The sequence below is a fragment of the Schistocerca americana genome, chromosome 3, assembly GCF_021461395.2.
Source record: "Schistocerca americana isolate TAMUIC-IGC-003095 chromosome 3, iqSchAmer2.1, whole genome shotgun sequence".
Taxonomy (NCBI): Eukaryota; Metazoa; Arthropoda; class Insecta; order Orthoptera; family Acrididae; genus Schistocerca; species Schistocerca americana.
In genome coordinates this window covers 214,697,642-214,724,926 of record NC_060121.1, presented here as the reverse complement: position 1 = coordinate 214,724,926, position 27,285 = coordinate 214,697,642, and the positions used below count along the sequence as shown (strand labels likewise).

Here is a 27,285-nt window from a genome sequence, read left to right as displayed (position 1 = left end):
TCCTTGTGCGACTGCACAGGATCCGACATGTGAATCAGCTGCCACAGCAGCATGAACATTAATTTCCCCCTCTTCTGTCATCACTTGCTTCCTTCTGTTACATAGTCTAGGTGTTACACTACAACTTTCATGTAACTGGTTGATGAGGTTGATAAATAATTGCCAAGATGGTTGACTTCTATTGGGATATCATCCTAATTTACCATACTTTTAGTCTGTTAATGTCAATAGGCATTGTCACATTTAAAAAGTGTATGTTTGCACAAAAAATACACATTATGTTTTATTACAAACTGTTTATTGGCTATGAATATGAAGCTGTGACTACCAATCCATTCTGTGAAAACTGCACATCAATAGCACTTTCCATTTCTGCAGCATTTGCAATGCAAGTTTTGGGTGATTCACCCTGTATGAACCCCCAATGGCTGCCACCCCCTGTGGTTATTGTTAGTGTTAAGTGTACAATGTGCAGCCAAAAATACTCATCTGCTTCCAATGTGGCCCAGATAAGTTAAGAAATTGGACACCCATTACAGGCATTATATATGTGAAACATGCTCAGAAGCTTTCCAGAAGAAATTTGAAATGTTGGGACATGTATCAGGCTGTGTTCCATCCAAAGTCTTTGAAACTTCTGTAGATCAAGCAGTACTCATCAAAAAAGAAATGAGATACCAAAAAAGTTTTATTTTCATGTTGTTATCTATTCCAAAGGGTATATAGCATGAGACTTGTACATGCAACCGTATTTGTGAGCTTGTATGTGACCAATAAAAATCTATAATACCCATAATATGCAAAGATAAAGCTCTTTTTATGTCTTAGTTTCATACTGACAGCGAAAAGGGAAGAAAACACATTGCAACAAGAGTTGACATACATAAAAACTTTTTGCAAATTCAACTTGACTGAAATCAAAAACTTATGAGGATATTGTTGTAAGAGTTCTATTTTTCACCAAATATAAGCAAAATGAAGGTCACCTTTTGATGAATCGTAGAAGTACTTCAACCTATATAACATTTCAGAACACTTAGTCAGAAATCGCTCTTAAACTATTCCAAATAGTACATCCAAAAGGACAAGGGGCATTTGAATTATTTTGATGTAAGTTATCTCAAATCCTTGCTGAACTGCAGCCTAGAGAAGCTATAGAGAATTTTTTGAATTAAGTCTGAAATTTTTTGGCGTAACCCCATGACGTACCTTTTTGTGGTTCACGAGCTCTCCATCAAGCAATGTGGATGGTGAAGGCTATATATTGGATGAAAATGTTTATATTCTATGTTGAATTGAGTGTATCACAAGAAGAGATTTTCTCAGTCGGTGCATATTTTGAACACTCTCTCTCTCTCTCTCTCTCTCTCTCTTTCTCTCTCTCTTTCTTTCTCTCTCTTTCTCTCTCCTGCAGCCGAAGTGCTGTTCATAGTGCTTTTAAAACCTTGAAGCTGTCAGGTTGTCAATCATGAGCTATCTCATACAGTTTTATGAAAACCAAAAAGTGGTTTGGTGAAATGGTGACCCGCCAGATTAGCCAAGAGCACTAATGCGCTGCTTCCTGGACTCGGGTAGGCACACCGGCCCCGGATCGAATTCGCCCAGCAGATTAATGATGAGGGCTGGAGTGTCGGCCTGCCTGAATTTGGGTTTTAGGTGGTTTTCCACATCCCACTAGGTGAATTCCGGGCTGGTCCCCATGTCCCGCTTCAGTTACATGACTCGCACACATTTGAAAATGTTTGCACTAATTTCATGGCTTCCACTAGACGCAGTCAGCTGGGGTACACTAATTCTGTCCCAGGGGGTTTGGGGTGGCGACAGGAAGGGCATCTGGCCACCCTCTGACTCTATCATCACCAACTCCATAGTAACTAGGCCAACCCTGTCTTGTAGTGTGACAAAGGCCCAAAGAAAATGATGATGATGATAGTTTATAATACTGGTCCCGCATTGTTTCCCTTAGTATTGTGCACTTACAGTCTATGCGATAACATATGCGGTTGGATAGAAAGTTTTCTAACAGAGAGAGAGCAGTATGTCGTCCTGAATGGGGAAACTTCAACAGAAACAAGCGTAACATCAGGTGTGCCCCAGGGCAGCGCAATAGGTCCAGTGCTTTTTACAATTTACATAAACAATCTGGTTGATGGTCTTGGCAGCGGTATTAGACTGTTTGCCAATGACGCTGTAGTCTACAGGAAAGTAGTATCACATGAGAATTGTGAACAAATCAATGAGGATATGCAGAAAATGACTGGCAGTTATCTCTCAATATTAGAAAGTGTAACCTATTGTGTATAACAAAGTGAAAACCCCCATTAATGTACAAGTACAAAATGAATGCCCAGGCTTTGGCAGCAGTAACATTTGTCAAGTATCTGGGTGTGACTATTCGAAATGATCTCAAATGGAACGATCAGATTACACAAGTAACGGGTAAGGCAAACTCTAGATTGCGGTTTAATGGTAGAATCCTGAAGCGATGCAGTCGTTCAACAAAGGTAATTGCCTACAATACTTTAGTTCATTCAGCCTTAGAGTATTGTTTGTCTGCATGTGACCCTTACCAGTAGGGTCTGATTCAAGAGATTGAGAAGGCGCAAAGAAGAGCGGCAAGATTTGTGACTGGTACGTTTAGCCATCAGGAGAGCGTTAAAAATCTCATAGAAAGTTTGAAGTGGGACACACTTGCAGATAGATGATGCGCTAAATGGAAGGGGCTGCTCACTAAATTCCAAAATCCAATCTTCGCCGAGGATGTATAGCATATACATAGGTTGGAACTTAAATACTGGCAACACTGCTGTGGAGACACTATGCAATGGAATCTACTATTGTCGCTGATAGCACACATTGTTGACATACCTACCTTACCTCCGAGCAAATGGACTCGCCTGTCCCACGTCACCGGCATGTGTACTATTGAGGGAAACACAGTCACTTGTGAGCGAGCAGTCAAACGTAATGGTGTCACTATGTTTTCGAAACAGGAACAACAGATTTGGATCAAGATCGAATCTGCCAGAGGTCACACAGAACGACAGTGTCATCAAGGTCTTCAAGAGGCATGCGGGGAATCGGCACTGCTGTACAGAACAGTGGCACATTGGATAAAGGCCTTCAATGAAGGTCAGCAAACTCTGGCAGTCATGCATCGGACAGGTCGTCCTATCATCTCTGAAGAAGAAGTGCATGCTGTTGTCACATTAGTGGACAGTGATCGCTGCCATACAATTCATGAGCTCACTTTGATTTGATTCTGAAGATGAAGGAACCACTTCGTGGCATTTGCTTCAGACCTGTTCCAGAGATTCGACTGGCTGTAGAATGCTCCATTCGCACCATCAGCAGAACAGACTCTGCTAATGGTATACTACGCCTTCCACATCGCTGGAAACAAGTTCTACAAAACGCTGGTGACTACTTTCAAGGACAGTAACAGGTGCAAACATGTAACTCTTTTGTATCGGTTGTGAATAAATAGTTGCCACTATTTAAGTTCTAACCCTCGTATTATTACCACAAACTTTCAAATCACACACTGATCACCATTCAAAGATAAAGAAAATTAGAACTCGTACTGAGGCATTCAAACAGTCGTTTTTCCTTCACGTGATCTGTGAGTGGAACAGAGGGGGGAAATACGACTTTGGCGTGAATAGTGTCCTCCGCCACACACCGTTTGGTGGCTAGCAGAGTATATATGCAGATGTAGATCCTTTAATCTTAATCTATCTTCTGAATCAAAAATGAAACTTTTATTTCACTGAATCAAGAGGCAGAACTATTAGGAAAAAATGTAGAAAAGAATGATCGTACCTCATAAATGATCAACAATGGGACTGAACAGTTTGTTTATAACACAATAATGCCACTTTTTATCAGATTTCACTTGATTCATGAGTTGGTGATAGGCACAAGTTTGGATTGGGAAAGGGTAATAAAGGAAATCAGCCGTGCCCTTTGAATGGAATCATCATAGCTTTCACTTTTATAGATTAATGGATAGAGCTAGTGTAAAGTCGTGGTGAGGGCGGAGGGAGGAGGGGTGGATGCGATCGAAGACATGGAAACAGAGGCTGAGGTGGGTGCAAGGTATAGAAAGTTGGGCAACAGGCTAAAGGTTGGAGTTGTTGGTCAATTACAGTAGAGAGTCTTTCCGTAGGAGAATTGTACCCAACTGATGAAAGGCCCATGGTAATTAAGGCTAGTGGAAACAGACGCTGACTTTGATCCCCCCCCTTCCCTCCCCCTTCCCCCCTCCCCCCCTCCCATGCACGTAGGAGGCCATAAATTGCAGAATGGTTGAAGAATCAATTTAGATGTCCTACTGTTTTCATTTTTATACAGACAAGACATATTACAAAGATCGTGGCACTCACCCTTACTTTATCAACTTCAAAAGTCCTTAACTCATCTCTGCCTTTTTCATTCCTGCTATAAGCAGTGCTTTGTCTATGTTTCATTTTCTTGTAGTAATGTAGCTGTGAATGTGTATCTCCAAATGTTTTGGTACAACTTAAAAAAAGTCTACTAACAGCAATAAACATGGAGTGCTTCACAAGCAGGCGTATTTATAACTTTTTCAAACATGAATTTGAAAGTGAGACTCTTACTGTTGACATCTGATGACACAAGAATGGACTGCAGAAGCATATGGTATAGGTAAGAGAACTGTAAATTGTAAACAAAGTGTTGGAAAAAATTGACTTTGTGTCACCTGCAAAGCATCAAAATTGCAAGAAACCTGTAACAGAAATGGATGGTTTTGACAACGATGTTTTAAAGTGCTCTGTGTGAATGGTGAATACACGTCATCACAAAAACTTGTTACAATTACGCATGAGAAAACTGGCTTCAAAAGTAGCACTTCATCAATTTAAGAAATTTGAATGACATTGGTTTCAGATATGTTCAGAAGAGAGTTTTTAGTTGAAAGACGTGACATAGGTGCAGCATTAACTACATCCTCCATAAAGATGTGAGATTCAAAAGGAGGCAGTTTGACAGTGTATTACCTTGATGAATCATGGGTGAATCAGAATCATTCCAGGAAGACCTGCTGGAAAATACATGATTGTACTGGCATGTTTAAAGTTCCCGTAGGAATAGGTTCTCAGATAATTATTCTGCATGCTGGCTCTTCTTCTGACTTCATTCCTGAGAGCAAACTTGTATTTAGGTTGTAAGAAAAACAGCAGTGACTACCATTCAGAAACAAACACTGCCAGTTTTGTGGTTCACTGAACAATTCTTGCCATACCTTCCATGGAAATCGGTGATTGTAATGTACCATGCTAATTATCATACAACTGTTACCATTAAAACAGCAAGTAAAATCACCAGATGGCAGATATTTTGCCCTGGTTTAAAAATAAAATACTTCACACAGTGTAAACCAGACTCATGCTGAAATCCTGCAGCTCACTTAATTTATATAAGCTACATGACAGAAGGTACAGACTTGATTTCCTTGCAAGTCAATGTTGTCACACAGTTTTGTGTTTATCCACATTCCACTGTCAGTGTAGTACCATGGAATTGATTTGGGCAAAGGTTAAAGGCTATGTGGGACAACAACAATAAATAAGTTAAGATAACAAACACGTCCCCCCTTCAGTGTGGGCACAGACTGTGTGGTATGCTGAAAAGCTTCAGGAAGAAGACTATGATAGGCAGGTGAAGATGGATATAAGCCTTTACCTATCATCGTAATTTACAATCAGATGGTTTGCACATAGACTCAGATAGGAGTGACTGTGTTATTCAAATTTAGATGTTGGAATAAAGTAAAGTAGTAATATTTCTTAGTTTTAAAGACTCGTGGTTTAAAAAAATGTGTGTGTCAACAAATCTGTAGTGTATATAGTATATGCGAACATCCTAGCCTTTATTGATTAAGAATTTGTATCCTATGAAGTATGCAGACCATAATACACAACATACTGTCCAAGGAGAAGTTAAGCTTTTCCCAGAATGTTGTATGCTCTATTAATTTGTGAGAATGCGGCTGGATAAATCTTTCAAAAACTCCAATATTTTCACAGGTAAGCCCTGTAATTTTCAAGGCATGAATTGGAAAATGCCTTAAAATGACAGGGATGGTTACCTGCTGAGACATTGTGGTTTTCAATGTTATCGGTCTGCATTCCCTCTAGTTATTCACAGAAGATGATTAATTTTTTGCTTGGTCAATGGATTATAAATGCCATCTCCCACTGTAACGTCAAATGATTTCATTTACACTCATAATACAGCAACAAATATGACAACATACTGACCATTTTTGCAATAGCTTTTTACATTAGTCTTTTATACCATTAATACTTTTTTATGCACATTGATTACACTTAACTACAGTCAAACACCTACATACATTCCTTATGCACATTTTGAAAAGTTCTATGAAGTATTAGCAGTTATCAAGCAAAATAATGATTTCAGTTTGTGCTTGAAAATTATTTTGTTGTGTATCAAATTTTTACTTGTAATACAGTCCAAATAGCAAAACATGACAATTATTGCAAGCAGTTTCAATGATCGTGTCAATAGACACTTGTAATTTTGAAAAAAAATTATACTTGATGTCTTCAGAAAGCTGTGTCAACTGTTTTCAGCTTCTGACATCACGCAGACTAAAGATGCACAGCAGTGGGTGCAGTGTCATCAAGGCATGAAGATAATTGATCAAAATTGCTTTTAAAATTTGTTATTCCCCTCACGGATTTGAACATATAATATGATGTACCGTAAGCAAATGAACCTGATTGTTGTCCGCAGAAACACAGTTCACACATAGAATTTGTTTGCCCACTCTGCACTGCCACACATCCGCAGATCTCATCCTCTCCATGCCTCCCTACTGCTCCGCCTCTACTCAAGGAAATGCCATCCTACATGACATGGGTTGTACAGCAATTTGAAGCCAAATCAATTTTTATCTATTTCGTAGAACACTTAAAATCTTCCAACAACAAAATTAAAAATATATCAGGTGATGACTATACTAAGTAACTTTTTCTGTTGTTTGTTTGTAACATCAAATTGTCATAATATCCATCAAAGAGGCCAGCATGCATTGTTAAATACCATTCCTATTCCACCAGATACTAGTATAACAGCTGTAAACTATAATAAACCATATTTGCATACATTAAAGATCACTTCCATAGCCAAGGTGTTAGCACTGCTGTCTTGGTGCAGATGGATCCAGATTTGATTCCTGGTACTTTCTCAGATCTTTTCTGAGATAAGGAGGGCTGCAACAGTGTTCTCTAAGCATTGTGAGGCAATATGAGGAGCTGTTTGAATAAAGAATATACGGCACTATCATGATTCATCTACTGGCATTAATCGCTGCATGGATTTGTGACATGCTGATCACATGTCCCACGATCATAGATCGCTTCTTGTAGGCACCAGTCAGAACAGGTGTAAGGCCTAATCCATAAGTGGTGTTTATGTTTTTGATGATTACCAGCCCTATACCTTGAAGTGAAGCTCATTAATTTGTGAGACAGGGAGCACTGCCGGGCTCAGATTGAATTTACCTATTGCATACATGACTACTGACTGGACATGAACAAGCTGAGAGTTGGTTTAGGTTGTTTCCCACACCCATATAAGCAAATATCAAAGTTGTTATCCATCTTTATCACAAATACAAAACATACAGACAGAGTTTATGATCCAAAGGAAAGATGTACTATACTCATGTGTTATAGGGTTATAATATTGAGATGATGTAATGACAGGAATGGCAGCCAGACTCTGGATGGACAAATCCCCATCAAAGCTGAGCTTGCATGCCTGCAGGGAAACATTAATAAAAAGATCTCTTTGAGAATTGCAGTGTTAACCCTTTGTCTGCTGGGGATCTGTTAATTCGTCATGCCTCGCCATTCCCCTGGCGCGCCAGACGCATTTAAGCACGGCCCTTGGGTTTTCCCTACAGCACTAAGGATATGTTGACATGTATCATGCCACTGGCCTTTTCACCGCTAGGGATGAGTTTAGGCACTCTGAGTCACAGCTGTCTGAGCGCGACAGATGTGTAAACACGCAGAGGTGTCTTTCCATCATGCTCTTCTAGTCACTGTTTAGTGGCCTGACTGTATAGTTTGAGAGTGCTTATATGTTTGTTGCTGTGATCCCTCTTTGCAGAATTCAACTTTGCTTCCGGTGTTTTCGTCAGTTTTCTTGTTTTCCATGGGAGAAACGTCACATAGCCATGGTTGCACAGATAAAGAGATCCCGGGTATGTTCACTAGGAGCAACAGTGAGTGTGAATTATCTGACGTTGCTAGCAGTGATGAGTCTTCAACAGAATCTCAGAGCTGTAGACCTCAGCCCTTTACATCAAAGGGGAGAGAAGGAATTACAGTCAGCAGTTCCTCTGAATCCGAGGAATAAGAAAGGGACAGTGAAATGGTCTGGAAAAGAGCATGCTGAAGTGACACATTTGACTGCAAAGAAACTGATTTCCAGATGTTAAACCATTGTATTGTATTGTATTGCATATTTATTGGTCCTATGAATCACACATTGTACAGGGGTACATAATGATATAGGACAACTCAAATAATTGCAATGAAGTTTAGCAGAAAATTGTTGTATGGTTTCCAGTATATAGCAATATAAGTCTTACATATGGGAATAACCTTTCACAAATACACATTTCTTACTTTCGGCCTTGATTATCAGATACACACATGTATGTAATAGACCACATATAATTCACAGATAAATCTACATGTACACATTTCTTATTTTGGCCTTAATTGTATAAACTATTTAAATTTTTCACACATTTATGTTGTAGATAAAAATTCGTCAACACTACAGTAGTAATTCTGTAGCAAGTAGTCACTTACTGCAGTTTTCAAGTTATGCACATCAGTTATTGCCTTAACTTTTTTAGGTAGTCTGTTATACATTATTTTCCTGCTCGCAAGGGTCCTTTTTGTTTTAGTGTTGTATGTAAAAACTGCATATGTAAATCCTAATTATTCCTTGTGTTGTATAAATGGATATTTTGGTTTCTTGGGGCAATCTTGCTATTTTCATCTATGATTTTCCTTATAAACATTATTGTTTCTAGGATATATAGGCATGGTAATGGAAGAATATGTGTTGTTGTTGTGGTCTTCAGTCCTGAGACTGGTTTGATGCAGCTCTCCATGCTACTCTATCCTGCGCTAGCTTCTTCATCTCCCAGTACCTACTGCAACCTACATCCTTCTGAATCTGCTTAGTGTATTCATCTCTTGGTCTCCCTCTACGATTTTTACCCTCCATGCTGCCCTCCAATGCTAAATTTGTGATCCCTTGATGCCTCAAAACATGTCCTACCAACCGATCCCTTCTTCTAGTCAAGTTGTGCCACAAACTTCTCTTCTCCCCAATCCTATTCAATACCTCCTCATTAGTTACGTGATCTACCCACCTTATCTTCAGCATTCTTCTGTAGCACCACATTTCGAAAGCTTCTATTCTCTTCTTGTCCAAACTAGTTATCGTCCATGTTTCACTTCCATACATGCCTACACTCCATACAAATAATTTCAGAAACGACTTCCTGACACTTAAATCTATACTCGATGTTAACAAATTTCTCTTCTTCAGAAACGATTTCCTTGCCATTGCCAGTCTACATTTTATATCCTCTCTACTTCGACCATCATCAGTTAGTTTACTCCCTAAATAGCAAAATTCCTTTACTACTTTAAGTGTCTCATTTCCTAATCTAATTCCCTCAGCATCACCCGATTTAATTTGACTACATTCCATTATCCTTGTTTTGCTTTTGTTGATGTTCATCTTATATCCTCATTTCAAGACACTGTCCATTCCATTCAACTGCTCTTCCAAGTCCTTTGCTGTCTCTGTCAGAATTACAATGTCATCGGCGAACCTCAAAGTTTTTACTTCTTCTCCATGAATTTTAATACCTACTCCGAATTTTTCTTTTGTTTCTTTTACTGCTTGCTCAGTATACAGATTGAATAACATCGGGGACAGGCTACAACCCTGTCTCACTCCTTTCCCAACCACTGCTTCCCTTTCATGCCCCTTGACTCTTATAACTGCCATCTGGTTTCTGTACAAATTGTAAATAGCCTTTCACTCCCTGTATTTTACCCCTGCCACCTTCAGAATTTGAAAGAGAGTATTCCAGTTAACATTGTCAAAAGCTTTCTCTAAGTCTACAAATGCTAGAAACGTAGGGTTGCTTTTTCTTAATCTTTCTTCTAAGATAAGTCGTAAGGTTAGTATTGCCTCACGTGTTCCAACATTTCTACGGAATCCAAACTGATCTTTCCCGAGGTCCGCTTCTACCAGTTTTTCCATTCGTCTGTAAAGAATTCGCGTTAGTATTTTGCAGCTGTGACTTATTAAACTGATAGTTCGGTAATTTTCACATCTGTCAACACCTGCTTTCTTTGGGATTGGAATTATTATATTCTTCTTGAAGTCTGAGGGTATTTTGCCTGTCTCACACATCTTGCTCACCAGATGGTAGAGTTTTGTCATGACTGGCTCTCCCAAGGCCATCAGTAGTTCTAATGGAATGTTGTCTATTCCCGGGGCCTTGTTTCGACTCAGGTCTTTCAGTGCTCTGTCAAATTCTTCACGCAGTATCTTATCTCCCATTTCGTCTTCATCTACATCCTCTTCCATTTCCATAATACTGTCCTCAAGTACATCGCCCTTGTATAAACCCTCTATATACTCCTTCCACCTTTCTGCCTTCCCTTCTTTGCTTAGAATTGGGTTGCCATCTGAGCTCTTGATATTCATACAAGTGGTTCTCTTCTCTCCAAAGGTCTCTTTAATTCTCCTGTAGGCAGTATCTATCTTACCCCTAGTGAGATAAGCCTCTACATTCTTACATTTGTCCTCTAGCCATCCCTGCTTAGCCATTTTGCACTTCCTGTCGATCTCATTTTTGAGACATTTGTATTCCTTTTTGCCTGCTTCATTTACTGCATTTTTATATTTTCTCCTTTCATCAATTACATTCAATATTTCTTCTGTTACCCAAGGATTTCTATTAGCCATCGTCTTTTTACCTACTTGATTGTCTGCTGCCTTCACTACTTCATCCCTCAGAGCTACCCATTCTTCTTCTACTGTATTTCTTTCCCCCATTCCTGTCAATTGTTCCCTTATGCTCTCCCTCAAACTCTCTACAACCTCTGGTTCTTTCAGTTTATCCAGGTCCCATCTCCTTAATTTCCCACCTTTTTGCAGTTTCTTCAGTTTCAATCTGCAGATCATAACCAATAGATTGTGGTCAGAATCCACATCTGCCCCTGGAAATGTCTTACAATTTAAAACCTGGTTCCTAAATCTCTGTCTTACCATTATATAATCTATCTGATACCTTTTAGTATCTCCAGGATTCTTCCGGGTATACAACCTTCTTTTATGATTCTTGAACCAAGTGTTAGCTATGAATAAGTTATGCTCTGTGCAAAATTCTACAAGGCGGCTTCCTCTTTCATTTCTTCTCCCCAATCCATATTCACCTACTATGTTTCCTTCTCTCCCTTTCCCTACTGACGAATTCCAGTCACCCATGACTATTAAATTTTCGTCTCCCTTCACTACCTGAATAATTTCTTTTATCTCGTCATACATTTCATCAATTTCTTCATCATCTGCAGAGCTAGTTGGCATATAAACTTGTACTACTGTAGTAGGCATGGGCTTTGTGTCTATCTTGGCCACAATAATGCATTCACTATGCTGTTTGTAGTAGCTTACCCGCACTCCTATTTTTTTATTCATTATTAAACCTACTCCTGCATTACCCCTATTTGATTTTGTATTTATAACCCTGTAATCACCTGACCAAAAGTCTTGTTCCTCCTGCCCCCGAACTTCGCTAATTCCCACTATATCTAACTTTAACCTATCCATTTCCCTTTTTAAATTTTCTAATCTACCTGCCCGATTAAGGGATCTGACATTCCACGCTCCGATCCGTAGAATGCCAGTTTTCCTTCTCCTGATAACGATGTCCTCTTGAGTAGTCCCCGCCCGGAGATCCGAATGGGGGACTATTTTACCTCCGGAATATTTTACCCAAGAGGACGCCATCATCATTTAATCATACAGTAAAGCTGCATGTCTTTGGGAAAAATTACGGGTGTAGTTTCCCCTTGCTTTCAGCCGTTCGCAGTACCAGCACAGCAAAGCCGTTTTGGTTAGTGTTACAAGGCCAGATTAGTCAATCATCCAGACTGTTGCCCCTGCAACTACTGAAAAGGCTGCTGCCCCTCTTCAGGAACCACACATTTGTCTGGCCTCTCAACAGATACCCCTCCGTTGTGGTTGCACCTACGGTACGGCCATCTGTATCGCTGAGGCACGCAAGCCTCCCCACCAACGGCAAGGTCCATGGTTCATGGGGGGGGGGGGGGGAGGGGGATGAATATGAAGCTTTTTAAATTAATTCTTTTTTGTGCAATATAACAGCTTTTGCCGGGTAGTGAATTTCCCCAGAAAATTAAACCACATCTTAGTAGCGATCCTGTTTGGGCATAGTACACATTTTTTATGACTTTCCTTGATGTGCATCCAGCAAGAACTTTTATACTATAACAAATGGTATTTAATTTACTACATAGGTGTTGTGTGTGTTTCTGCCATCTTAGTTCATCTTGGATCCAAACTCGCAGACATTTGGCGCTATTTACAATTTCAAGTCTTTTGTCTAACAGTTCTATGGTTGCAGTTAAAGGCTACTTATTCTGCACTGTGTGTAGATACATAGTGTTTGTTTTGTGTGTGTTTATTATTAAGTTGTTCATTGTGAACCATTCTGATACACGTGAAGTGCTCTTTTTTATTTCATTTTGGAGCTCTTTTGGGGTCTTTCCTTTCATAAGTACATTTGTAGCATCGGCATATTTAATGTACTTACAGTTAGAGCTGGATGGTCCCAAGTCATTTACAAACAGTAAGAACAAGACTGGTCCCAGTATGGAAGCCTGCGGCACACCGTATTTAACACACTGTTTTTCTGATTGATAGGAAATTAAATTTTTTCCTTCTTTGTACAAGACTTCAACTATTTGGTGTCTGTTTTGTAGATGTGACTTCACCACTCATAAGCTGGGCCTCTGACACCATTTTCTAGCTTTCTATGCAATAGACCATGGTTAATGATGTAAAATGCTTTTGAAAGATCTAGGAATATTACTGCTGTGTGCTCTTTTTTTATCTAATTCATTTAAAGCTTCATTTAAGAAATCAATAATAGCTGTCTCGGTGGATTTACATGTTTGGAAACCATGCTGTGTAGCTGAGAAAAGTGAGTGAGAGACTGGCATATAATCTGTTTTTCCACCCTTTTTGTACAATGGCTTCACTTTAGCTATTTTTAACCTTTCTGGGAAGATTCCCTGAGAAATTCAACTATTGCATGTCTACCATGGGCCTAGCTTATAAGGGTGCACATTTTTTACTGGTATGTTGTCAGTACCAGAGGAAAATTTTGATTTTAGATCCCCTATTGTTTTTAGCATTTCCTGTTCATCTATTGGGTATAGGAAGAAAGACTTGTTACTAGGGATAGTTTTAATCTTTGACAACTCGAGTTCAGGACACAAATGTCAACTAGATACTGACACAAGCATTCTTTCATTTTTTGTGACCTTTATGTCGAAGATCTGTTGCAGTTTATTGCAGATGAAACAAATTGTTTTTATGTTCACACCAGAGAAAATACTACAGAATCTGTGAATTCTCAACTGTCAAAGAGGAAAGACACTGGATTTGAAGAAATGTATTGTTTTGTTGCTATTTGCCTTCTAATGGCGCAAGTTAAGAAGTTAAAATTAAGTGATTATTGGTCCAGAGATACACTTTTGCATACTTCAGTGAAAATATGTCCCAAGACCGTTTTTGTCTATGTCTGAGAACGCTACACTTCAGTGATAACTCTGCGAGTACTGGACGTGACAGTCTATTTAAAATTAGGATGATTGTTGACAAAGTTCATAAGACGTTTCATAATTCATTTCGTCCACATCACAAGCTTTGTATAGATGAAAGTCTCTTGCTGTTCAAAGGACGATTATCTTTTAAACAATTTATTCCAACTAAGTGAAGTAGATTCAGAATGAAGACCTTTGTACTATGTGACTGTCAGAGTGGGTATATTTTGGATTTTATTGTATATACAGGCACAACAACACAAATTGGGTTCCATAACTTAGGGAAAAGTGGTGATGTAATGCCGTCTCTTACGGGACCATAATTGGAAAAGGGTCATATTCTATATGTTGATAATTGGTACTCCAGCCCGGACCTGTTCCTCTGGCTTCACAACCATGGAACAGCCACATGTGGCACTGTTTGTAAGAATAGGCCCAACATACCAAAACTGCAGAAGAAATTAAAACAAGAAGAAACTGAGTTTAAGTCCACTGACAAGATCCTTGCTATCAAATGGTGCGATAAGAGAGAGGTGTGGGTGTTGACCACAAGTCACACAACACAAATGGTTGAAACAGAGAAGACTGATAGAAATACTGGCGAAGAAAAAAAAAAAAAAAAAAAAAAACCACAATGTATTGTATATTACAATTCGAGTATGGGTGCAGTTGACCATTGTGAATGTTACTGAGTTCAGTGGGATCAGTGCTTAAGACTATGAAATGGTACAAGAAATATTCTTTTCACATTCTGGGTTTGTGCATTCTCAATGCTCATGCTCTCCACCAGTCGGTAGAAGGGCGAAAAATGGCACTTGCAAAGTTTCATTTTTCTCTTGTAAGAGAGGCTGCAGAAAAATATGCTACAGAAAGGAAAAGTGCTGGTAGGGGAACGCACTATGACGACAATCCTCTGTGATTCAAAGGAAGATATTTTCTGGCTGTTATTGTGAGTGAACATTCGTAGAAAAGTACGCTGACGCGCAGATGTGTGGTTTGCATGAAACAGAAAGTGCGCTGGGAAGCTAGATACCAATGCAAAACTTGCAACATTCCAATATGCGTTGTTACCTGCTTTAAGACTTATACAAAGAAGCATTACTAATAATTGGAAACTAAATCCGAGAAAATTTATTGAGATTTCGGAATGAATTACTAAAAGAAGGCAAAAAATGTAAAAGAAATATAAATCTACTTCTAACTTCACCAGTGCCGGTCCAAAGCTTGGGTCAAAAAGAAGGATGGGAAATAGATGCAAAAGGCGTAAAATTATTCAAACAATGCCTGACTTCTTCATATGTAGCAGTTTGCTGGCATATTAATGGACTTGGTGATTGAGATGGCGCAATACCTGTACTGCAGCAAATGTAATTGATTACATTGTGCCAGTATAACAAAATCCATATATTGATCTACACTCGATACATTTAAATTATTAACATTTAACATAGACAGTTATATTATTTTATTCTTAGTAGTACAAATATAGATCACATTCAGTCTACTTGTACAAAACCTGTTTTCCAATGCCTTTGATCAATGAGAAATAACATGCCAAAGTTAAAACTCTGTTCTCAGTCTGATTTTTCTTGCCACTTTGCCTCTGTTGTTAGCCAATATTGGAAATTAAACTCACTGTTCTGGGGAGGGTGGGGGGCTTAAAACTGATTGTTCTTATGAGACCAGCTTTGAAGCATTAATACAAAAAGGTATTTGTAAAGGGAGTATCGAATATATCCTGCTTTCACCTTTCCATAAAAATCAACATCTTTCCCACTAATTTGTAGATTATTGGAAAATAGTAGAGAATAAAAAATTTTATCCCACATCTTTGTGCTATCAGTTTATTGTACTCTAAATTTCATCATCATGATATGAATCCAAAGTTTACATTGTTTTCAGACCTGGTTTTCATGTCCACCTTTCATTCCAATTATGCAGCTTGGAATGCTTTAAAGAACACTTTTTTAGTTAAGCATAATCAGAAATAAAATACCGCATTTTTGACATTTTTACAAAATCTTCAATTTTGTGCTTAATTCATTCAGTACTGGAAAGTGCTACACAAATGAAACTTTATATCTGAGAACCTTCATCATAGCATTTGTCCAGGAGATGCAAGAAGCCAAACTTCAAAATTTTTTCAAACGCCTATTTTTTTTGCCGATTTTACCTACAATTTTCTGGCTCAATATGGCTCGTAAAATTATTTTCATTATTATCCTTAAGAGAACGCATAAAGTTGAACAAGATGGCCAAATTTGGTTTCTTTACAAAAACTATTGCCCAAGATATTACAGCTCAAAGCCGCCAAAAATTCACGCTGGCTCTGCGTGTGTCGTAATCAGTCCATAAGTATTCAGCACAGGACGGGTTGGGCAGCACATGCCGCTCCGGATCCCGGCTCCCAGGGACAGGCATTTAGCGCAGGTAGCTGGATAGTTAGAGAGATGTTACTATTAAGTAAGTGAACATTTTATTAGGACAATTGAAGTGCTGTGCACATAGCCAATGTGGAATCTTGTTTTGTACGATCATGACACACAAATAACCATTTTTAATACCTTAATATGTGCACTGCCTGAAATTATTAAAACAATATGTTTAAGTGTAAGGAAAGGAACTAATAAATAATTAAGATATATTTATAGTGAAGTTGTTCTTTTATGAGCATTTATTAAAATACATATGTATGAAAAATGTCAGTTTTTTCATTTGTATAAATTACATTTATGTACTTGAATATAAAACATATTAATTTCCCATAATGTACAATAAATCACATGACAGTCTCATACATTCAACAGTCATCATCAGATCACAAATAATTTAAACATTCTTATCAAAACTTTAAAGACTTTAAATGAATAATACAATACATAAAATCGACATTTAATGTCTTACAGTATGAAAGCTGTATGGCACTGAAAAAATGGCTATGACTAAGGAACACTCATTCTATACTAGTTCTGAGTAACAAATGTCACATAACATGCTAAATAAAAACCAACATATTCGGTGTGATATTCAAAACAATAGTAAGTCCCAAATCATCTGTCTCATATAAAATTATCAGTACTTCATATATATTCCTTGATAACAGTAGACAACTCCCTGATGTACACAATAAAACATTTTTTATATAATGAAAGAGAAATATGTCTCTGTGCTGAATATATACATGAAATATTTAAGTTTTGCACATGGAAAAAGTGAAAAGGTGACTTTAGGCCTTGAGATGCACATGAATACAAGTAATATAGCCAGAATAACTGCCTGACTACATCCATACATCTCATTCTTTAAAATATGTTAAAGATGTCTGATATTTTCTTGTGATTCTTAAGGTGAGAGCAGAGGAAAATGGTATTCAATGGAAAACATATTTGGTACTTATGAAAACAGTAATTAGCCGAGGACGTTGTTTTCATTGAGGAACATCAAAATTCTTTTTCTGCGCTGCACAACCACAAAATCATGCTAGTCTGGAGAACGTGCCACAGTTATCTCTTAATCATTTGACTGCTATAAATAAGAAAACTAACTTGATGGAAACTATGACATTTATAGTGTTTTGAATTAGATATGCACATCTCTTTAATGGTAGTTGGCAGATGTTTCCCTCACACAGCTGTTACTATTTGTTTATGGAAGTTGGAAATTTAAATTCAGCTTTTACTACAAACATAACAAGAACCAAGGTACTAAAACTTTGTTTCCCAAAAAATTAGTATGCATTGATAACTTGCAAAACCCATTTGAAGTGTTACTTGCATGTTTTGTAACAATGTAATTATAATAACAGAAAAACAGCTACAGTCATCTTTCCTATCAATATTTTGGTCTTCCTCAGTGACTGATTACATTTAAAAGAAGTTTCTGCTGTGGCAAAGAACTACTTTTATTATTGATCAAGTGGGAGAGGCAACTGAATGCTTATGATGGAGCACAGGCCAGCACTTACCTCAAAGTCCTAAATGGTGGCAAGCACAGATGAAGAATGGATATGTCAGCTAAGTTACTGAACTGCCATTATCATTCAGAACCGTTAAGGATAATCAGAAGACAAGTTCTGACAACTGTTAGTAGCTCTGAGGAAAAGCTAAAACCTAAGCCCTCCATTCTGTTTCTGTTAGTGTCTGCCACTTGACAATTAACCATTAAAATTATAATGATTATTTATTTCAGTCACAGCTGCAAAACAATAAATGTGATGGTGATTGGTTTTGGCCATTAGGTTATTTTAATGTTGACACAGTGATTTGACACTCACAATATGTTAAACAGTAACCAACCAGTCAAAATTTGATGATGGTCACCTAACCACTGAAACTAGTGATGATCACCTGTATCTTTTGCAACTGTGACTGAAATAAATGATTCATTATAATTCATTAATATTTGCTGTATCCCTTGAAACAACATCTCTGCTCTTATAAAATGCTGAGGGTGGTTAGTGGTCTATCATTGTAATACTTTTGGCACTGACTTGATGTGAGAATTAATATAAAAAGTTCAGCCAATCAGTTATTAAGGAGATTCATCTGAAGCTCTGCTTCATATTAATTACAAAATGATAACTGTGGAGCAAAATCTCTGATATACTTCTCTCCTAGATGATCTTCACCCTAGTAGGATTTTTAGCACCTTGTAATGAGTTCAATCTGAACAAACACACTTATAACCAGGCCATTTATCTGGGTGGCTCACACACAGTTTTGCAATAAAATAATCATGTAAGACAGAATATCATGTGAGAAAGACAAAGTCTGAGTTGCAGATTCAGTGCACAAAGGAATGCATTAATTTCTGATCCAGATCTTCTCGCGTCACAGAATTATCTTCAAATGACAGATTGGCTCACATGAAAAGGTTCTGATGTGTTTAGGAAATAAAATATTTTTCTCTATAAGTGAAAACTACATGAAGACCAGGTTCGAACCCAGACAGGGAACAGATTATCTGACAGACTGATACTTCTCTGTGGGTTGTTTGGTATATGTATTTAGGTGATTTGGGATTACACAGTATTCATCTGTTCAAGGCCACTGTAAACAATAAAACTTGTCTGTCAAATTCACTGTTTGGTTTCTCGAACAAATGCACAACACAGCAAACAATCTGATGTCACTTTTTAAGCAGTGTCATGCTGTAGTATCGTGTCATGAAATATTTTGACACTGGTGGGCAACATACAAGATGCAATGTAAGATACACACTTTAAATCCCTGAAATCTCTTCCAGTTGCCAGATATCTCCCAGTTACAGACAATAGCAATTGACTATTGTTCAACAAATACATGCATAAGCAGTCGAAACTGTTTGTCAAATTGGCCATAATCAAACTTTCTCTCAAATATGTCAAATGAAGCATAAATTTGACAAACACACCAAACGAAACACCAGAGTGGCAAATAATGTGAAACTTGACAAAATTTTTAATCATCTATGTGGGCCATTAAGAAGATGTAACTTACTTTTTTTTGCTGTAAAACATTGCTCAATTCTATATTGAATAAATTGAGGAAAAAAACATTTGCAAAGTATTAGCACAGCTTAAAAAATCAAAGAAAAGTTGATGGAAAGTCTACTGTTTGGAGCCACGGGTCCCTTCATCTGTCAAAAAGTGAAACATCTATATAATGTTTTTCAAGGGACCACAAATTTTGAACACTGTATAGAGGAAAACACTATAAAGAGGAAGGCTTCCAAATAATAATTATAGGGCATTACTGAAGATCGGGATACCACTAGTCAGCTTTGACAAATGGTGCCATAGATGACATTTTAAATTTTCACAACACTGTAATATGATATTCATTTCAAATGATCAACGTATCAAATGATTAGTTTTTTGTAATTAAAACATGGGGCCCGGTAGGTGGATGGGTGAAAGTAAATGGCGCCAAAAAGATCGCAAGCAGAATGTGTGTCACATGTCACGTGACCAGGTTCTTCCGCTGACATATGAAACACGCTGAGCATGGGCTTTCCGAGCTGGTGCAAACTGTGAATCCACAGAACGGAAAACGATGCGTCTACATCCAGTCACTTAAACGTTATAAAGAGGTAAATAATTGACCAGGGTTCCAAAAGCATGAGCGATACATGGAGGAAATTGTAACACAGAGGAAACACAGTAAAGAGGAAAATTTAACATTGGTTATATGGGCTTTTAGTCGGGACCGAAAAAAACAGATGTAACATAGAGGAAAACATTATATGGAGGAACGTTATAACGAGGTTTCACTGTAATTGATTAGAGGAAACTCTACAATCCAACAAACTGGTTTCCTTCTGATCCTATTCTGCTGTCTTGATCCCAGGTACCAGGCTTAATTTCCTATTTAAGTGCTGAATAGTTCTGTTTTCCCTCTTACTGAATGAGGAAAAATGCTGGTTATGAAAACTATTATTGTTGTCAACCTTTTTGTGTGTCCACCTACTGTCACATGGTAAAAAGAAGATTCTGCTATCTTCATTAAATCCTGTGCTATGTAGTGCCTTATTTGATTAAGTCATAAGGCATTCATTGAGTTAAGATCAGTGATTTTAATGCTGCTACTATTGTGTCAGCACCAGATTTCGTCCTCTCTATTCTCCCATCAATATAATGATGTATTTGTCCATCTCTGTGACTGAGTGATCAGTGCAGCTGGCTGCCATGCAGGAGGGCCCAAGTTTTAATCCCATCCAAGTTGTAGATTTTTATCTGCTCAGGGCCTGAATGTTGTGTTGTCATCATCATCATCATCATCATCAATGTGCAAATCACCAATGTGGCATCAAATAAAAAGATCTGCACTAGGCAGCCAAACAACCCCAGGTTGGGTCTCCCGGCCAATAATGCCATATGATCATTTCATTTTAATGATGTATTCATTATCTATCACCAACTATCTGTTTCTAATTACCTTGTCATTGAAAGAACATTAAATCTAAACCAATTTCCTTCTTCTCATTTCAACATCTAAGGATGTGCAAGGCTTTCTCTCTGATATGTTATCAGGAATCTGAAATCAGATTATCAGCTAATATAAGGAGCCTACAAGGATCACAACAAATACCATGCTCAGTGCAAAGGTAGTATCCGTTGGGTTATAGGAAACTGAAAAAAATATCTGCAGTTTTATGTTATTTTTTAAGGCATTCATGAATGATGACTGTTTTATATACTGTATATATATATATATTCAGCACAATGAGGAATTAACTTTTGTAGTCAGATTTTTAATGTTCTCCATTAACAGTAAAGATCAACAAACTTACACAGTAAGTACATAACATATTCACCAAATCAACATTCAGCTATGAGCTTCATGTTGGATTTGATGATTATTACTTCTTTGAATTAATACTTTATACACCCCTTCAAAATACGGTACAGATTTACATAGGAGCAGTTCATGAAATCTGACATATATACATGTACAATGAGCACCGGTCATATGTTGATGTTTTATCACAAAACATTTCATGAATTAATAGAAAACTTTTATTGTAAACTATCTTATATGTAATCTGAGCAAAGCTAAACTCAAGTAGTGGATATCACATGGTACAGAAATATGGCATTTCAAATTTATCTTTAAAATTTTTGTATAACAATGACCATTTAAAAATCAAACAGACATTAAAGCTTTCATTTTGTATATGATTGCCTGTCAAATATTTAAATGGCTTTAGAAGGAGATTCTTAAATAGTGGAATGACTTCTCAGTATTGCTTTTGAATGTCATGTTGATCACAAATTTGAAATATATCTAAAAAGTAACCCCAGTCATCACCTGTAACAAAAGAGAATAAATATCTATCAATCAGCTTTTCTCGACTTTATTTAAATCTAATTATTACTCAAAAACTATATTAGTTAAGTGTTCATCTGTGTAATGACATAATCATGCAATGTAACAGAGTAACATTATAAGAGCCAGGCACTTAAGAGTGAATTGTAGAGTAGTCATGTAGATGTAGATACAACTTTTGGTCAATGAATATGAATTCACTGTCTCATCATCAAATTAATAGGTGCAAATTGCAGCTGGTAAAATAATGTAGTAGTGAGACACGTTAACAAAACATGGAACCAAAGCACAATCCTATCCTCTACAATATGTGCATGCTGCCTGCGATTAACATCTCACCCATTTTGACCCAAATGTATGTTTCGGCTATCATATTTCCAATTTTTAATGTCATCATCATCTTACTTACAAAGGTTAGACATGTGCCTGTACCATCCCCACATCATTTCCTTGGGCAACCTGTGCCTATCCATCCCCTCAGGTTGTAGTTCAGCATTTCTAGGGGGCACCTTATTTTTCATTGAAGTCACACTTTTTTTCTCTGGTGTCTATTTAGTTACTTCCTCATTAACAGCAAGCACTTTCCCCTTATATGAAACATTTTCATTCTTTATTAAATCTCTTCTTGTGTAACCTTCACTCGCTTCATAAATCTCATGACTACTGTTTGTATTTTGCTGTAATTTTTCTTTTAATTTATGCAACTTTCACTTCCATAAAACAGTATCACCACATTTCTATACAACTTAAATTTCTGTATCTGTATCAAGTTTTGTAATTAAGTGTTCTGTTTATAGTTCTACATATTACTTGAAATTCGTGCAGTTTCTCATCTAATCATAGCTCATGATTCACTCAGATATTTAAAATCAGATAACTGTTCAATTACTTTCTTGTTAATCACTATTTTCAACTGGGCCTTTACTTCCGAGTGTAAAGAAATAGTCTGCATTACAGACTCCCGGACTTGCCTATTTGGAGGATAGTTTACTTTAATTATACAGCAATTTTTGCTGTCCCCTTACTTACACAGTAATTCTCATTCACAAAATAAAATACCTGGTAATAAATTCAAAATTGGGGGCAGACTAGCACAATGTAAAAACAGCACATTTACATAATCAATGAAAGGAGTACAGGTAACAAATCACCGTATAGTTAAGGCACTGAAACATGAACAAGACTGAGAATGTTCTACATCTACATCAACATTTATACTCCGCAAGCCACCCAACAGTGTGTGGCGGAGGGCACTTTATGTGCCACTGTCATTACCTCCCTTTCCTGTTCCAGTCACATATAGTTCACGGGAAGAACGACTGCCGGAAAGCCTCCGTGCGGGCTCCAATCTCTCTAATTTTACATTCGTGAACTCCTCGGGAGGTATAAGTAGGGGGAAGCAATATATTCGATACCTCATCCAGAAACGCACCCTCTTGAAATCTGGACAGCAAGCTACACCGCGATGCAGAGTGCCTTTCTTGCAGAGTCTGCCACTTGAGTTTACTAAACATCTCCGTAACGCTATCACGCTTACCAAATAACCCTGTGACGAAACGCGCCGCTCTTCTTTGGATCTTCTCTATCTCCTCCGTCAACCCGACCTGGTACGGATCCCACACTGATGAGCAATACTCAAGTATAGGTCGAACAAGTGTTTTATAAGCCACCTCCTTTGTTGATGGACTACATTTTCTAAGGACTCTCCCAATGAAGCTCAACCTGGTATCCACCTTACCAACAATTAATTTTATATGATCATTCCACTTCAAATCGTTCCGCACGCATACTCCCAGATATTTTACAGAAGTAACTGCTACCAGTGTTTCTTCCGCTATCATATAATCAAACAATAAAGGATCCTTCTTTCTATGTATTCGCAATACATTACATTTGTCTATGTTAAGGGTCAGTTGCCACTCCCTGCACCAAGTGCCTATCAGCTGCAGATCTTCCTGCATTTCGCTGCAATTTTCTAATGCTGCAACTTCTCTGTATACTACAGCATCATCCGTGAAAAGCCGCATGGAACTTCCGACATTATCTACTAGGTCATTTATATATATATTGTGAAAAGCAATGGTCCCATAACACTCCCCTGTGGCACGCCAGGGGTTACCTTAACGTCTGTAGACGTCTCTCCATTGAGAACAACATGCTGTGTTCTGTATGCTAAAAACTCTTCAATCCAGCCACACAGCTGGTCTGATATTCTGTAGGCTCTTACTTTGTTTATCATGCGACAGTGTGGAACTGTATCGAACACCTACCGGAAGTCAAGGAAAATAGCATCTACCTGGGAGCCTGTATCTAATATTTTCTCAGTCTCATGAACAAATAAAGCAAGTTGGGTCTCACATGATCGCTGTTTCCAGAATCCATGTTGATTCCTACAGAGTAGATTCTGGGTTTGCAGAAACGAGATGATACGTGAGCAAAAAACATGTTCTAAAATTCTACAACAGATCGACGTCAGAGATATAGGTCTATAGTTTTGCGCTTCTGCTTGACGACCCTTCTTGGAGACTGGGACTACCTGTGCTCTTTTCCAATCATTTGGAACCTTTGGTTCCTCTAGAGACTTGCGGTACACGGCTGTTAGAAGGGGGGCAAGCTCTTTCGCTTACTCTGTGTAGAATCGAATGGGTATTCTGTCAGGTCCAGTGGACTTCCCTCTGTTGAGTGATTCCAGTTGCTTTTCTATTCCTTGGACACTGATATCGATGTCAGCCATTTTTTCGTTTGTGCGAGGATTTAGAGAAGGAACTGCAGTGCGGTCTTCCTCTGTGAAACAGCTTTGGAAAAAGGTGTTCAGTATTTCAGCTTTACGCGTGTCATCCTCTGTTTCAATGCCATCATCATCCCGGAGTGTCTGGATATGCTGTTTCGAGCCACTTATTGATTTAACGTAAGACCAGAACTTCCTAGGATTTTCTGTCAAGTCGGTATATAGAATTTTATTTTCGAATTCACTGAACGCTTCATGCACAGTCTTCCTTATGCTGACTTTGACATTGTTTAGCTTCTGTTTGTCTGAGAGGTTTTGGCTGCGTTTCAACTTGCAGTGAAGCTCTCTTTGCTTTCGCAGTAGTTTCCTAACTTTGTTGTTGAACCACGGTGGGTTTTACCCGTCCCTCACAGTTTTACTCGGCAGGTATCTGTGTAAAACGCATTTTACGATTGCCTTGAACTTTTTCGATAAACACTCAACACTGTCAGTGTCAGAACAGAAATTTTCGTTTTCATCTGTTAGGTAGTCTGAAATCTGCCTTCTACTACTCTTGCTAAACAGATAAATCTTCCTCCCTTTTTTTATATTCCTATTTACTTCCATATTCAGGGATGCTGCAACGGCCTTATGATCACTGATTCCCTGTTCTGCGCTTACAGAGTCGAAAAGTTCGGGTCTGTTTGTTATCAGTAGGTCCAAGATGTTATCTCCACGAGTCGGTTCTCTGTTTAATTGCTCGAGGTAATTTTCAGATAGTGCACTCAGAATAATGTCACTCGATGCTCTGTCCCTACCACCCGTCCTAAGCATCTAAGTGTCCCAGTCTATATCTGGTAAATTGAAATCTCCACCTAAGACTATAACATGCTGAGATAATTTATGTGAAATGAATTCCAGATTTTCTCTCAGTTGTTCTGCCACTAATGCTGCTGAGTTGGGAGGTCGGTAAAAGGAGCCAATTAATAACCTAGATCAGTTGTTGAGTGTAACCTCCACCCATAATAATTCACAGGAACTATCCACTTCTATTTCACTACAGGATAAACTACTACTAACAGCGACAAACACGCAACCACCGGTTGCATGCAATCTATCCTTTCTAAGCACCGTCTGTGCCTTTGTAAAAATTTCGGCAGAATTTATCTCTGGCTTAAGCCAGCTTTCCGTACCTATAACAATTTCAGCTTCGGTGCTTTCTATCAGCGCTTGAAGTTCTGGTACTTTACCGATGCAGCTTCGACAGTTTACAATTACAATACCATTTGCTGCTTGGTCCCTGCATGTCCTGACTTTGCCCCGCACCCTTTGAGTCTGTTGCCCTTTCTGTACTTGCCCGAGGCCATCTAACCTAAAAAATCGCCCAGTCCACGCCACACAACCCCTGCTACCCGTGTAGCCGCCTGCTGTGTGTAGAGGACTCCTGACCTATCCAGCGGAACCCTAAACCCTACCACCGTATGACGCAAGTCGAGGAATCTGCAGCCCACACGGTCACAGAACCGTCTCAGCCTCTGATTCAGACCCTCCACTCGGCTCTGTACCAAAGGTCCGCAGTCAGTCCTGTCGACGATGCTGCAGATGGTGAGCTGTGTTTTCATCCCACTAGCGAAACTGGCAGTCTTCACCAAATCAGATAGCTGCCGGAAGCCAGAGAGGATTTCCTCCGATCCATAGTGACACACATCATTGGTGCCAACATGAGCAACCACCTGTAGATGGGTGCACCCTTCACGGCATCCGGAAGGACCCTTTCCACATCAGGAATGACTCCCCCCGGTATGCACATGAAGTGCACATTGGTTTTCTTCCCCTCTCTTGCTGCCATATCCCTAAGGGGCCCCATTACATGCCTGACGTTGGAGCTCCCAACTACCAGTAAGCCCACCCTCTGCGACCGCCTGGATCTTGCAGACTGAGGGGCAACCTCTGGAACAGGACAAGCAGCCATGTCCGGCAGAAGATCAGTATCAGCCGGAGACAGAGCCTGAAACTGGTTCGTCAGACAAACTGGAGAGGCCTTCCAGTCAGCTCTCCGGAATGTCTTTCGCCCCCTGCCACACCTCGAGACGATCTCCCACTCTACCACGGGTGAGGGGTCAGCCTCAATGTGAGCAGTATCCCGGGCAGCCACAGCCGTAGTCCGATCGGAGGATGCACGGGACGAGCTGGCCGTCCCCGACAAACCCCCATCCGGACCCCCACAGTGATACCCATTGGCAACAGCTTCAAGCTGCATGACCGAAGCCAACACTGCCTGAAGCTGGGAGCGAAGGGATGCCAACTCAGCCCGCATCCGAACACAGCAGTCACAGTCCCTATCTATGCTAAAAACTGTTGTACAAAGAACGTCTGAACTAATCTGCAGGGCACAAACAATTCGACACAAAATTTAAACGGTTATTAAAACACAAGGTTGCCTAGTAAATGCAGTAATGCTGCTACTTGCGCACTGCTGACACACTGCTCGACAGCAGAAGGAGACTACGCGATTTTACACTATTCAGGTACTAGAGCGCAATGCTACAACTCTCAAATACTATAATACGCCTGAAATTTATGAATTAAACAATGCAAGTACCCAAAAACACGCAAAGAAATTAAGAATTAAACTATGTAACAAATAAGTAAGCTAGGAGTATACGACTTGCTGCTGGCAGCTGCTTATCCAACGGCGGCAGGGAGCTTTTGGATGATTCCTTCTTCAGAACTATAGAACACACTATCACACACGTACCTACACACATACCATATCCTGGATGACTACATTTTGCCAGCTCTGCTGCTCAACTGGGATGAGTGT

General features: G+C 38.8%; 1 protein-coding gene across 1 annotated transcript in view; it reads right to left on the bottom strand.

Annotated features, from left to right (window-relative positions):
* Nucleotides 1-16,605: 16,605 nt before the first annotated feature.
* Nucleotides 16,606-27,285, bottom strand: part of LOC124607434 (xylosyltransferase oxt) — a 98,985-nt gene continuing 88,305 nt past the window's right edge. Inside the window, exon 16 of the mRNA XM_047139762.1 lies at nucleotides 16,606-21,736. Coding sequence (XP_046995718.1) covers nucleotides 21,733-21,736 — 4 coding nt within the window. The 3' untranslated portion in view covers nucleotides 16,606-21,732. The remainder of the gene's footprint in view (nucleotides 21,737-27,285) is intronic.